Source organism: Myxine glutinosa, chromosome 4, assembly GCF_964187855.1.
Source record: "Myxine glutinosa chromosome 4, kmMyxGlut1.1, whole genome shotgun sequence".
Taxonomy (NCBI): Eukaryota; Metazoa; Chordata; class Myxini; order Myxiniformes; family Myxinidae; genus Myxine; species Myxine glutinosa.
In genome coordinates this window covers 137,087,053-137,102,178 of record NC_136264.1, presented here as the reverse complement: position 1 = coordinate 137,102,178, position 15,126 = coordinate 137,087,053, and the positions used below count along the sequence as shown (strand labels likewise).

General features: G+C 45.9%; 2 protein-coding genes across 13 annotated transcripts in view; both read left to right on the top strand.

Annotated features, from left to right (window-relative positions):
• The window catches only part of CCAR1 (cell division cycle and apoptosis regulator 1), a 117,706-nt gene extending 113,299 nt beyond the window's left edge, over positions 1-4,407 (top strand). For all 12 annotated transcript variants that reach the window (XM_068113574.2, XM_068113576.2, XM_078776494.1 and 9 more), the window contains one exon: positions 3,216-4,407. In XM_068113574.2, coding sequence (XP_067969675.1) covers positions 3,216-3,290 — 75 coding nt within the window. In that variant the 3' untranslated portion in view covers positions 3,291-4,407. The remainder of the gene's footprint in view (positions 1-3,215) is intronic.
• GNB1L (G protein subunit beta 1 like) overlaps positions 1-15,126 on the top strand; it is a 567,228-nt gene that overhangs the window by 156,364 nt on the left and 395,738 nt on the right. The window lies entirely within an intron of this gene.

The window sequence follows — 15,126 nt, the reverse complement described above, 5'->3', positions numbered from 1 at the left end:
GTCCTCAACCTCCCCCTCCCAACCTGAGATCTGAGATTGTCAATCCCCACCCCACTCCAAACTCTCAAAACCTTCCCCACTCCACCCCAACCACGGCTCCTCAACCCCTCACCATAACTTGTGAACGTCCTCAACCCCCCCCCGCCCCCCAACCTCCTCACAACTCTGTCCCATTTCCCCCCCCCCCCCCCCCTTATGAACCCCAACCCTATGTCCTTCTCTCCCCCCTCTCTGAAACCCAACTCTGTCCAATCTTTTCCCTCCCCCCAACCCCTTCTGGACCTCAATTCTCTGTCCAACTCTACCCCCTCTGATCCTCTACCCTTCTCTCACTCATAAAAACCAAAGGGCATTCTTGCAGCAATCATTACAATATGGTATTGGGTCACCACATTTAGCGATTTTGAAGTTGTCTTACTTGGAACCTCCTTATCGTTACTCATCAATAAATGACTGTCTCCGTATATTATACGATTCTGGTGTATTTTCTGTCACCGACAATCTCTCAAAAAGCGTCTTTAGCACATTTGATAAAAGTAAATAAATAAAATAACACCCGCTTTCAATTCCTACCAATTTACTGTATGTTTATTTACTTCACACAATGTGAATTACATGTCCATGCACATGTGAAATACAATTTGTTTATAAATCCTGTACTTGCACACTATTCAGCCTTGAAAACTCAGGTGAAAACCAAGAGGACAGGTTGGAGTATTTCTATTTATGAAAGACTTCAAATATTTATCATGACTAATTTCTTTCCTTTGCGTACCTTTCTCTCATGATAGATATGTGTTGTTCAGTTGTTAATTGACATAAACTCAGCAGTACTCTTGATTGTATAAAAGTTTTCTTTAGGCAGTGTATAATAGATCGATGCCTCGATTGTTCGAAAACAAAATAATAATAATAATAATAATACATTTATTTTATATAGCGCTTTTCAAGAAGCCCAAAGACGCTTTGACAGAGTACAAAAACAAGTGCAAAAAGACAAAAATCAATCGGTAAATAATCAAAGCAAAAGGAAGGAGAAGGAGAAGAGATAGTCAGGGGTTAAATGCTGTGGGTTAAATGTTGAATGCAGTGTTGAGCAGGTGGGTCTTGAGTGATGTTTTGAATGTGGTGAGTGAGGAGGAGTCTCTGATGGTGTTAGGTAGTGAGTTCCAGAGGGTGGGAGCAGCGATGGAGAAGGCCCTGTCCCCCCAGGATCTGAATTTGGTCCGCATATGGGGGGGGGGGGGGGGGTCGGAGGTTGGTACCAGCAGAGCGGAGGTTGAGGGTGGGAGTGTGTCTGGAGAGGAGGTCAGCCAGGTAGGATGGGGCCAGGTTATGGAGGGCTTTGTAGGTCAAGAGGAGGATTTTGTACTGGATTCTCTGGGGGATGGGGAGCCAGTGAAGCTTGTAAAGGACGGGGGTGATGTGGTCACGGGTCCGAGAATGGGTGAGTAGACGGGCAGCAGAGTTCTGAATGTATTGGAGTTTATTGGTGATTATTGAGGGTGAACCATAGAGGAGGCTGTTGCAGTAGTCCAGACGGGAGGTGATGAAGGCGTGGATGAGGGTTTCTGCAGCCATGGAGGAGAGGGATGGACGGAGACGGGCGATGTTTTTAACATGCGTTACATCCTTTCCTCTGTGATAATCAAAACGTACCTTTCTTTCCTCAAAATGTACCTATTTGATAGAAGATGTGTTGTTCAGTCTTCAAATGTACAGCTGAGGTCTGAAAGTAGCAAACAAAATGGTGGATGTATGATTTTTTTTCATTTTCCTATCAGGACACAATTGTGGGTGCAGTCAGGCCAGCCGTCCAACAAATAGTCAGAAATAGAGAAACAGACAGATGGATAAATCCATCTGCTTTAACATATAGATTACGTCTAAATAAATATTTGAAGTCTTTCATAAATAGAAATACTCCAACCTGTCCTCTTGGTTTTCACCTGAGTTTTCAAGGCTGAATAGTGTGCAATAGTTCTTCATCCCTCAGATCGGCAGTCTGCAGCCTCCTCACTCTCTGCAGACCTGGACAAAATCACAGACTGGGCAAACAAGTGGAACATGTCTTTCAATCCTGACAAATCTCACACTCTTACGATGTCTCTCCGAAAAGACCGACTGGACAACCCTCCCATACACTTTCTGAATAATCCTCTCCAAGAAGTTCTGTCACTCAAGCTTTTGGGTCTCACTATCTGCCATGATCTTTCCTGGGAAAACCACATTTCAAATCTGGCCTCCAAAGCCAGTCGCCGACTGGGCATCCTCCGTCGTGCGAAGTCCTTCCTTGGCACACCTGAGCTCCTCACCACATACAAGGCTTTCATCCGCAGCTCAATGGAATACTGCTCTCCCCTCTGGGCTGGTGCTCCTGCCTCACACCTAGCTCGTCTTCACGCTGTTGAAACCAAAGCATTCAGAATCATTGGAATCTCCCGCGATGAAGCTAACTCCAAGGGCCTCTCACTCACTCACCGCAGGCAGGTTGGTGGTCTTTCCGTCTTCTACCGACTCCTCTCTGGCCTTGCCCCCCCAGCTCTCTCTGGGCTCTGTCCCGCAAATATTCCTACAGGTCGCACAAGATCTGCCTGCAACCCTCTTATGGTCAAACTGCCAAAATCAAGACTTTCTGCTCACCTTCATTCCTCTTTTCTCCCGCCTCTGGAACAAACTCCCTCACTCTCTTCAATCCCACTCCACCCTCCAGGTCTTTAAAACAGCTGTTCACCACCATCTCTTATCTTCCCCCATCCAAAACCTTGATCTTTTCTACCCCCGCTAATTTCACCCCAATTCCACTTTTTTGAAATACCAACTTCTGTCCTGGAAGTCCTTGGTGTCCTTGTGTTTTCTACTTCTCCCTCCCCCTCCCCCCCCCCCCCTTCCCACGCCTCCTCCCCCCAAGCCCTCTCCCTTCCACACATCTCCCTGCTCTCAAATGTTGTGTTTGTGTGCTTCCCCTTCTCTCCCCATCTTGTTTTCCGCTCCCTCTTTTTATATATTTTGTTTGTCTGGTTGATTTGTTTGTGAAGTAAATGTTAGCTCTTTCACGAGCCTCGATTCAGTATACAAAAAAAAAAGAAAAATGGTTTATTCAGACTTTGGAAGATGAAAAATAATTTAATAAAAACGTATAGTCACTATAGTGCATGCCCTATTTGGACATGTGATTTGCAATGACTCGTCGCATGTCGAATGTTATTTTGCAGTTGAAGGAGGAAGATGACTGCAAATCTCAAGATGAAATTGAAGAAAAGAAGTTGAATAATTGTGGAAAGGTGTAAATATATTTGGCTTTTTCGTGAAGATGCAAGAGCCCGAGGGACATTTTTACACACTTTATGTTGCTGCCGATTGTTTGTGAGCAGCTTTAGTGATGCTATTATTGGTATTGAAGCTTGTACTCCATGATTAGACTGAATTTTGGCCTCTACCGCTGTGACCGTCTTCTAAGAGGCAAATAGGTATTGTTAAAATGCTCTTTGCCAAATGAACTTCCTATTAAGTTTGTTTTGCTTGCATTTCTTTTGTGTGCATGTGTGCATCTCAGTTTCCTCTGTGTTTGTACGTGTACACGCGTACGAGCACACACATCGAAGGAATTGCGGTATTTTACTTCAATTTCCTATTTTGTTGGGGTTTTTTTTTTTTTTACAGCATTGGGTATTGAAATCTTTAACACCAGTTTTTTTGAAAGGAAAAAACACTTAAGGGCAGTGAATGAAACAATTTTTTTTATATATATACAGAGCTTGATGCTCATGTAAGAGAAAAATAATTATTTGTGGACTTCCTAAAATCTAGATATTGTATTTTGTTTGCTGTCCTCATTTATCTCCACCTCACTTCCAATTATTGTTATTTTTTGTTGGTAACCGGCATTTGCCCTCCCTGTCATATTCCATGGACACACCTGCACCCTGCGCAGATGTTCAAGCACTATCGTGTCTCGGTCGATGTGCAAAACAATTATACTTGTTTTTACTTGTCAAAATTGGTTCACAATGTTTTGCGGCATTTAGGTAGTGGGTAAATCCTCTGACCTTTAATAGTCCCTGTAGATGTTGTTTTCCTTTATCCTCTGTGAATTATTTTACGAGTCACTTGGTGAAGTGAGTAGACATGTTATTGGCCACACAAAATTGAACAAGAGTTGACAGAAATGAAAGTAATTCTCCTTTCAGTGCTGTGCTACAAACAAATTTTGTGACTAGCACTGTTCAAATTGCATGCATGTGTAACTGTCTCCATCACCTCGAGTTAGATTTGTACATCTTTTCCCCAACTATTTCATGAACGTTTGAGGTGTTCCATGTATTCATTTACCCGTGAAATTTTGCTTTATCCCTGTGGATCCACAATTTCAGGGACATTTGGATTAAAAAAAAAATACAAACCTCATTGAGTGATTTATTGAAGTGAAGCCTTTGCTTATTTTTGGTTCACGAGTTATAAAGTGACCACTATATTCGTCATGTGTGTGCGTCTGTCTGTGTGTCTGTCTGTCCGCAGCATAACTACCCGATGATATCATTCGATCTTGATGAAACTTGGGTGGGAGGTTGATATCATGATCTCGTTGTGTCCTGCCTAGAGTGGGCGTATTGCGCCCATTGTGGGCGGAGCCACGCCCAAAAAAGATGTCTTTTTAGGGGGTAATCGAGTTCAAGCTACATCTTCTCCGAGGGGTTTGGTGGAATCTGGCAGGGGTTTCGATATTTGGTTAGGCCAATGTCATGTGTCTAGCCCCACGGAGCTCGATTTTTCATTTTTTTTTTACTTTCTTTTTTTCCCCATTTCATTTTTCACCGAATTTTCGGTATTGTGTAGCTAACTAACCTCATAACTGATTATACATTATTTTCTGTCTCATTTCTAGGTCAGTAACCTTCGTTTTGACATTTCTGGGCCTGGCCGGGCCTGTTTCGCTTATAGTCCGTCCTTTGTCATTGAATACCACTCGCTCGTGAACCATCGTCGTCTCCTGACTTGTATGTATTTATTTTCATGCCACAAAATATCCTCCTTGGGTTTGATCAATCAAATTTATTGGTGCTGCCGATGCACAGGGTTATGCTCGGTGATTTTTCCATTGCCTTCCCAATAGTAAGCCGGGGTAAGAATTTCGAATTTGGTCAAGGTGCCGATAACAACTCACCTAGTCTTTGCAAAAGTCACCAGGCGATATTTAACGTCCACCAGTGGCGGCAGACGGCATATGGATTAACGCATATGGACGGCATATGGACGGCACCGTTCACGGTGCCGGAACGCCGGTTTGACCACGTCCACGTGGACCTGGTGGGACCTCTGCCCCCCTCGCGGGGTTTCACCCACGTCCTCACCATGGTGGACCGCACCACCCGGTGGCCGGAGGCCGTGCCCTTGGCGTCGACAACGGCGGCCGATGTCGCGCAGGCTTTCATCGCCACCTGGGTCGCCCGGTTCGGCGCCCCCTCAGACATCTCATCCGACCGCGGCCCCCAGTTCACCTCGGAGCTCTGGGGGGCGGTTGCGCAGGGGCTCGGGGTCCGGCTGCACCGAACCACGGCCTACCACCCCCAGGCTAACGGCCTGTGTGAGCGATTTCACCACTCATTGAAGGCCGCGCTCCGGGCCACCCTCCGCGACGGCGGCTGGGTCGACAGGCTCCCCTGGGTCCTGCTGGGCCTCCGGACGGCGCCCAAGGAGGACCTGCGCGCATCCACGGCGGAGTTGGTCTTCGGGCAACCGCTGCGGGTGCCGGGCGAGTTCCTCCCCGACTCCACGGCACCATGGTCCGCGGCACAGCAGCGCTCCGCTCTGCAAGAGACCGCCCAGAGGTTCGCCCCGGTGCCAACGGCATGCCACGGGCACCCACCGACGCACGTCGCCCCGGAGCTTCGCACGGCGGAGTACGTCTTCGTCCGCCACGATGCCCATCGGACACCACTGCGGCCCCCGTACGACGGGCCCTTTCCGCGTGCTGGAGACCGGGGCGAAGCACTTCACCCTGGACATCGGCGGTACTCCTGACCGCGTTTCGGTAGACCGCCTCAAGCCGGCCCACCTCGATGTGGACCATCCACCGCCAGTGGCCCGACCCCCACGTCGGGGCCGCCCTCCTGCGGGCGGACCCCCGGCACCGCCCAGCCCCGCCGCCACGCCGCCCCCCGGTCCTGCACCCATCCCAGGAGCAGCCAGGGGCATCCCACCTGGCATCCCTGCACCCCGGACGCCGCCGATCGCCAGGGGGCGCTTCGGCCGGGTCATTCGTCTGCCCCGCAAACTGGCCCTCCAGGTGCGCGGGAATTCTGGGGGGGGCGCGTGTGGCGGACACAAAAGCCCACTGGCGTGGTGACATCATTCCACGCACCAAGTGGGCGGTGGCCACGTCCGGGGGGTAGGCGTGGCCTCATGAGAGACACCGGGCGCCCAGCCCGGAGTGGTACAGTGTTACAGTGTAGTCTTGAATAAAGGCGTTTATATGTTACCGCTTGTCCGCTTCCTCCTTGCTCACAAGCAGCGCGCGTAACGCCGCGCTTTATACTCATGTATTGTCTTTGTCCCAAGTTTGAACAAAATCGGTAAATGCATGGTTGAGGACGTGGTCAATATCGGGTTTTTTTTCACAATTAAAATGGCCGACAGTCTACCAGTCGGCCATCTTTGATCAGATCGCAAAATAAAGTGAGGTGCACGTATATGCCGTCATTTGCTGTGCTTGTGCCAATTTTGAACAAAATCGGGCTATCCATGTTCAAGAAATGGTTGGGGATCCGTTTAAGTAACAAAATGTCCGCCAGTCGGCCATGTTGGATCTGATTTGGAAAAGAAATAACGTGCATATGTAAGCCATCATTCATTATTTGTGTGCAAAATTTGAACAGGATCGGTAAATTGTATCCAGATAAAAGTAAAAGCCCTGATGTGTATTGAATCTTCATAGACACTCTCAGCAAGAGTAACAAGATGCTAAAGGGAGAACGTGGGCTAGAACCTTCCCAACGTTAGGAAGAGATATTTAGTCGGTCGTTGTTGCAATCAGATCGCACACCTTTGTTGTTGTTGTGTTGTTGTAATTTTCAGAAAACGTTACCCTTGGTGCCGTTTTTTTTTGTTCACAGCTAGATGAGATGCATTTTGGTGTGCGGGATTCCAATCCAGTGTACGCTGAACACAATTGAGTTTTTAACCCTTTAATCACAAATTCAAAATGGCGGGTATTTTTTTTTTCTTCCATTTTAACTCGATGTAAATCACCAATTGTGAAAATTGTTGGAAAAGTATCGAAAAGCTTATTTTTACCCTCAAATTGAGATTCCTGGATAGCATCTTCTACTATATAAGAGCCGTTTGTCTGTGTGTGTCGCCATTGTTCTCAGAGATGGCTGAACGGATCTTCGTCAAACTTTCAGAGGTTCATCAGTGACTACTTGGGAGTGTTTTCGGCCAAAAAAAAAAAGTTTGATTTTGGGATATTTAAAAAAATCGCTCTATAGTGCCTAAGCCATTTTGATTAAAGACAGTTATATACAAGTACACATTCGCATAAATAAATACAAAATCACCAGACATTTGAACACAAATAAATCAAACAATTCCGGAAGCAGTCGAAGTTGGTGGTGAGGCTTCATCTTCTTCCTGAACGTCATCAAACTTAATTCAGAAACGTGATGAATGGCACATTCTCCAGCATATATTCAACAAAAAGGTAAAATGATGATTTGACATTTGTGATGGATTCTGATTTGGATGCAATTGCTTTTCCATTATATTTTCCGTCATTTCAAATATGTTAATGTTTCTTTTTCGCTTGAGCAACGCCGGGTACTCCAGCTATAAATACTTATATACTTTACTTGGGGTACAAATACAAATACAACTTTGTCTGGTGGGTAACATAGGCTGTGTGGCCGTGGTCTCATTCAGGGGTGTGGTGGACCGGGAGAGGGGCGTAAATTCTCTATGTAAATGTGTACTGCGTATAGTGGGGCGGCTTAGCCCAAATATTCAAAAGAATTGTGCATTTTGTGATACAAGCACCAAATTTGGCACACTAGTAGACTATCATATTATGAAAAGATCTGGATATTGGGCCATCTCAGATTCAGAGATTTGATTTTTGCAAGATTTGCAGATTTTGTAAGCTGAGATTGCAACGCCAGGGACGGCCGACTCCTTCCTACGAGCTGCCCACGTCACCCGCACAAGAAGAGCTCATCAAATCACTGCAGCGGCACTGCACATCCTGCAACACCGTGCGTATGAACGCCACTGTATGACATATGCTGATGATGCAGAAGACCTGCCTGAGTTCGAAGACTGGTGTCACCAGAGAGGAGAAGACATTCCCAACTTTCAGTACTGGGCAACTGTGCTGGAACTAGAGATGTTGGTACTGGTCTACGTGCGTTCTTTGCGGCAGGCTTCATTCACGACGTACCTTGATGCCCTGACGGAACTGGTCCCATGGTTCCATGCCTTAGACCACACACACTATGCCAGGTGGGTCCCTGTTCACCTGAGGGACACGGTTGCACTCCCAATGAAGCACCCAGATGTAGCCAGAGAATTCAGGGCTGGGAACTTCACTGTACAGAAGACGAAGAAGGTGTTCTCTTCTATCCCAATCGAATCGAAATCTTGCAAAAATCAAATCTCTGAATCTGAGATGGCCCAATATCCAGATCTTTTCATAATATGATAGTCTACTAGTGTACCAAATTTGGTGCTTGTATCACAAAATGCACAACAGGTTTGCTATGCTGCTACACTAGTAGCGCCACCTGGTGATGGTGGCAGAAGGTATTACTATTTCCTTTTTTTACCTGGGCAACACTGAGGTTGTGAAGCACTCTTTGCACGGGTAAATTTCTCCTTCCATTCCCTCCCCAAAAATGGAGGGGTCTGTCAAAGCTGCCATCCCCCCCCCCCCCCCCCAAAGATGTATTACTCCCTTCCTCACCCTCCCTCTCCTGCTGCTCCCCCCACCCTCGGCAACGCCGGGTACTCTTGCTCTTTGATTATAAAAATGGGGTAAAGATCTCTTTCTGCATTGTTTTTTTTTTTTTTTACATTTACTCCCCTGACGTGGCAAAATTGGCATGCATAAAGGTATCAGCTCGGAGGACAGAGGCCCCATTGGTGAAGGAGGCATCATATGTCAAGAAGACCAGAATCCAAAGCTTATGAGACGAACCGAAGATTGATTAAAGGCAATTGATGATGTCTGACAAGTTCAGCTGAAGTTACAGAATGATAACTTTAGACGAGTAACTGAAAGGTTCACTCGTGTTCACTCTCTCCATTAATTTGTTGGCACATGCCGTTCCTCTTGCACTCTCATTCTGACGTATCATACTCTGTTACAGAGCGTCGGTGCTGCTCAAACAGTTTCTTGCCAAAAGGTATACTGGGTGGTTTGCCATTGCCGTCCCAGCAGTAGTTAGGGCAGGAATTTGGAATTTGTTTATGTTGCAAGCAGATGGGGCTCTCAGTTGTAAGGTTCATCTGAGTTGCCCTGCCTGTGAAATACTGAGATGACAGTTTATAGCCTGGTGGAGATTCTAACCTAGGCTGGACAGCTTCGAGTTGGGTGTGCGTACCTCTAGGCCATCTTGCCAGTCCCCTCTTACACTCACAAAGAGAAATCGGGCGCTAAAGAAACTTGATAGCAAAGCAAAGCTATTCCTATCTTCTTCCTTGGCAGGAGCATCTGCTTCCCTCCCTCAGCACCCAGCAACTGTATTCACAGATCACATCCTGTAAACTGGAATCGCAGTATCTTTCATTCACAAAAATAAAGGGAAAGATTAATGTCATACAGGAAATTAAATACAGACGATACCTAAGGTTTCCAAGTTGGTCTCCACAGTGAGAGTACGCATCACATGTGTCAATGATGGTAAATTCCATCGAAGCTGCAACGTGAAATTCAAACGCAGAAAGGAAAAAAACAAGAGTCTGCAAGTGATGCTGATGTGACTTTGTCAAGAATCCAGTTTTGAGATGGGACACCCAGTTTAACGTCTATCCGAGGGACGACAGACACATTGATGAATTACCCTGTCTGCGAAACACCAGAGTGACAGTTTATAGCTGGGTCGGGATTCGAACCTTGACTAGACTGCTGAGAGGTGAGTACGCGTACTTCGAGGCCACCCTGCCAGCCCAACACACTCACTGAGGCCTCTAACCACGTTTACCCTTCGGATGAAAACGCCTTCTTCCATTTCCCCTCACTGGACAAGTGGACAAAACCAAAAAATTCAATCATCTCATGTGGAAATTCACGGGCAAACAAAAGAATGAAAAATCACTCATAGAGTGACACTTGGCAAAAGAGAACAAAGCAGAATGGCACTCAGTAGAGCATCCTTTTGACCTCACAAATAATTGGTGGTTGAATTATGTGACCTGATATGAAAATCCTATTCAAATTTCAAGTGAATTGGATGAAAATTAAGGATTTTAGAAATTTGAAATTGTTGTTGACCTTTGGCTTATGCTGAGCTCAAAAATAGTTGGTGGTTGAATTCAGTTAGCCGATATGTAAATCCTATTCAAATTTCAAGTCAATCGGATGAAAATTGAGGATTTTAGAAATTTGAAAAAAAGTGGTTGACCTTTAGCCTATGTTGACCTTTTGGCCTAAACTGATCTCAAAAATAGTTGGTGGTTGAATTCAGTTAGCCGATATGTAAATCCTATTCAAATTTCAAGTCAATCGGATGAAAATTGAGGATTTTAGAAATTTGAAATGGTTGTTGACCTTTAGCCTATGTTGACCTTTTGGCCTAAGCGGATCTCAAAAATAGTTGGTTGAATTCAGTTAGCCGATATGTAAATCCTATTCAAATTTCTTGTCAATCGGATGAAAATTGAGGATTTTTGAAATTTGAAAAAAGTGGTTGACCTTTGGCCTATGTTGACCTTTTGACCTCAAAAATATATAGGACTAGCAGAAGTACCCGGCATTGCCGGGCGGGGGAGGGGAGGGGGAAGAGGAGGGGAGGGGAACGGGGGGGAGGGGAGGAGAGGGGGGGGAAGTACCCGGCATTCCGTGTATAAACGTGAGGGATAAGAGGGGGGAGGGATGGGAGAGGAGTGGGGGAGGGGGAGGGGGGAAGGGGGAAAAAGGAGGGGGAGGGGAGGGGGTAGGGTGGAGGGGAAGGGGAGGGCCAGTCAACAATGACGTTGCAGTTCTCATGGTCGGAGAGCAGCACAACAATCGCAACATCGTCCTGAATCTTCGCAACAGCACGAAGCGGATTTTTGAGACTCACCGATCCTGTGACGCCCTCCAGTACCGGCGTTGCCGGGTGGGGGAAGGGAGACCCGTACATTCCCAACCCGTACATTCGCCCTCTCGACTCAAGCTCACTCGGACAAAAGCCTCGCACAAATTACACCGTGAAGGCCCAATGGCCATGTCTATGCCACAAATCAAGTACGTGAGCGAGTCGGGCGCACTGAATTGAAAATATATAGAACGCTCATACTCCGTGAAAAGTGAAGCCAACTGGCGGCGGGCATGGAACATCATGTGATCGCTCTGAGCGAATCAGCGCGCTGCTCTGCCACCGGTCAGAATCCGTGTATAATATTCCTCGCTGAAAAAAAATCTATGTGAAACATGCTACTATCTATGCTAAATCATGCTAAATCATGCTAAATGCTAACCAATGCTAAAATCTATGCTACTTGCTGTAAGTTTATGGCGGCAAGGAACATCACGTGATCGCGTCACGAACATCATTCGTGATCACGTCATCACGTGATCGTGATCGTCATCAATGAGCGCGAATGAGCGAATCAGCGCGCTGCTCTGCCACCGATTCAGATTCCGTGTATAATATTCCTCGCTGAAAAAAAATATGGATCTAAAGATGAAAGAAAAAAAAACCTATGTGGTGTGAATGGCAATGTTCCTCGCTGAAATGTGAAAAAACGCAATCGCTTTTCGCTCTGAAATACGTGCGAACGCATAACTGAGTTAATGGCAGCAAGGAACATCACGTGATCGCTCTGAGCGAATCAGAGCGCTGCTCTGCCACCGGTCAGATTCCGTGCATAATATTCCTCGCTGAAATGCGCTGAGGTAAAAATATGGTAAAAAAATATTATGAAAGAAATTTCCTATCCCCCACAAGTAACCCGGTGTGGTAATCGAAAACCGATTCAAAATGGCCCCTCGCTACGACTTTCCACGATCGCATTTTATTTTCACCACTTCAAATCGACCGATTTTTACCAAATAAAATACCGCACTCGATGCACGGATGTCATGTTTGCGGCAGAAATTGAAACAGATTCTAATTTGGAAATAAAACGAAGGCGTGCACAATGAAACAAAATCTCCTCAGAATTGAAAGTCGTGCCGTGGGACGTGGTGACGTCACTGCGTTTCAGCCTTAAAAACTCAATTTTATATAACTCCATATTTTGAATAACTCGGTCAATTTTTGCCCAATCTTCGCCAAATAAAGGTCCCCGTTACCTACAGATACCCCTCTACCCTCCCAGGGGCGAAGTCAGGATGAATTTCGTAGGAAGGGGAAGGGGTCCCTACTTGCTGATAATATTCCTCGCTGAAAAAAAATATGGATCTAAAGATGAAAGAAAAAAAAACCTATGTGGTGTGAATGGCAATGTTCCTCGCTGAAATGTGAAAAAACGCAATCGCTTTTCGCTCTGAAATACGTGCGAACGCATAACTGAGTTAATGGTGGCAAGGAACATCACGTGATCGCTCTGAGCGAATCAGCGCGCTGCTCTGCCACCGGTCAGATTCCGGTCATAATATTCCTCGCTGAAATGCGCTGAGGTAAAAATATGGTAAAAAAATATTATGAAATAAATTTTTAGGTCGGCCATGTTCTTCCCAGGCTCAATGGCCATGTCTGTGCCAAATATCAAGTACGTGAGCCTCTCCGTTTAGGAGTCTATCGGTAACATTACACACACACACACACACACAAACTGTGTTTTATATATACTAGGGCATGCCCGTACTATATATATATCTAAAATTATATCCCCCCCCTCTATTTACATGAAATGGTTTGGTCCATTCGCAAAGCCAAAGCGAACGGCTTGCGAGTACGGTGACAATCCCCCCCCTCTATTTACATGAAATGGTTTGGTCCAAAGCGAACGGCTTGCGAGTACGGTGACAATCCCCCCCCCCCCCCCCCCCTCTATTTACATGAAATGGTTTGGTCCAAAGCGAACGGCTTGCGGAGTTTGGTAAAGAAATCGCCATAGCGTGCACAAACGCGCAGGAAAGCGAATGAATCGCAAATTAGTTTTAATTAGTTGTAAAACATAGTTTAACGCCAACATAGTTTGCCAACGTGAAATAAATGAATACGCTCTCAAATGTGCCGTCCGAGGCAGAGTCTGTTCGGCACGTTCGGCACACGTGATAGCTCGCTGCTCTCTGATTGGTTGAATCGTTTTTTGGACATAGCTCGGTAACTACTTGTCCGATTAATATGAAACCTTGAAAAGGCACATCCTCGGGTCCCCAGCAATATACCTGGCAAGTTTCAAGTATATCGGACCCGTGGTTGTCGAGAAACAGCGGTCGCATACACACACACACACACACACACACACACACACACACACACACACACACACACACACAGAGATTACTGGAATTATAGATAGATATAGATTTTGTCGGACCATGAACTCTGCTGTTTGGTGAAGTTTTGTGAAGATCGGTTTAAAATTGTGACCTGTAGGCAAGTATAAGTGAGCGGACAGACAAACAAACACACACACAAACCAGGGTGATGAACATACTTGCAAAGAAAAAAAAGATTGTTTGCCAAGTAATGAAGACCCAAACATAGAATTTTGGTGGCGATACATGGGAATGTTCAGCATCTTCTTGTGCTTCACCTGACCATATCGGGATGGAGTTGGGGATCTCCACCTATCTGCTTTAAAAAAGGAAATATATATTGCATACATGGTCGAGGCTTGCGGAAGAGCTGGAGCGGAATGGATGGAACAAAATGGAAATGGGGAAACGCCAACACCAGAGCAGAGGTGAGGGTGAAATCAAAGGGAGTGGGAGAGGGACTCATGGGGTAAGCAAGCTTCACACAATTTGGAAGTGGGGAGTACTTGGGAATGGGGTCATTTGGGGTAGAAAAGATTATGAGTATGGATGAGCAATGATTTGCAATAGTGGTGAACGGCTGTCCTGAAGCCCTGGCAGGAAGATTGGGATTGAACAGATTGGAGAAGTTGGTTCCTCTTGCGAGAGAAAAGCACACCAAATGAGTGGAGGATAACAGTGAGCCTGCATTTTGGGGGTTTAACAAGAAGAGGGTTACTGGCAGACCATTGTGCTCTGCAGAAACCTGGGAGGGACAGTGCTAAGAGATAGCAGAGGGAACAAGACCAAAAATGTGGTGGTATAATACAGAGATGTCACCAACCTCTCTGTGATGCAAAAGTAACAAGCCGAGACACAGCTCCATCGTGGGAGATCCCAATGATTTTGAGGGCCTTGCTTTCCACGACATCAAAAAAGGTAAGGTGTGATACAGGGATGCCATCCCAAAGGGGTGGGGGTGAAGTACTCCATCAAGCTGCGAACGAACTCCTTGTAGATTTTGTCAAGTCGGTGGTTGGTTTAGGAGGCCAACTTTGAAATGTGGTTTGCCCAAATAAGATCAGGGCTGATATAACGAGAAGCAAGAACTTGAATGACTGAACTTCAAGAGGATTGTTAAGAACATGTATGGGAGTGATAAACGTGCCAGATGGATGAATGTGGTCGTTGGAAAGTTATGAAGAGCAACCATGTCATGTCCAGAAGCATCTGGTGTATGTGTGCTATATGTAGAGCCAGTGTATGTTGTATGTATACTGCCGTCCACAGGCAGATCATTAAGCTACTGTTTTCATCAGGAAGTAATAATATTGTCTTTATTCATATTTTCCTGCATACAAATTATTTGCATTAATCTATCTTCTATCTATCTATCTATCTATATATATATGTTGGAACCCATCTGTGGATCGGTCCCATCGGCCGATGGGTCTGCGCCATCTGCGGATGTGTTGTTCACCTTGAAGGAATGTGTATGCATCATAATTCATCTCTGTTAAATTCTG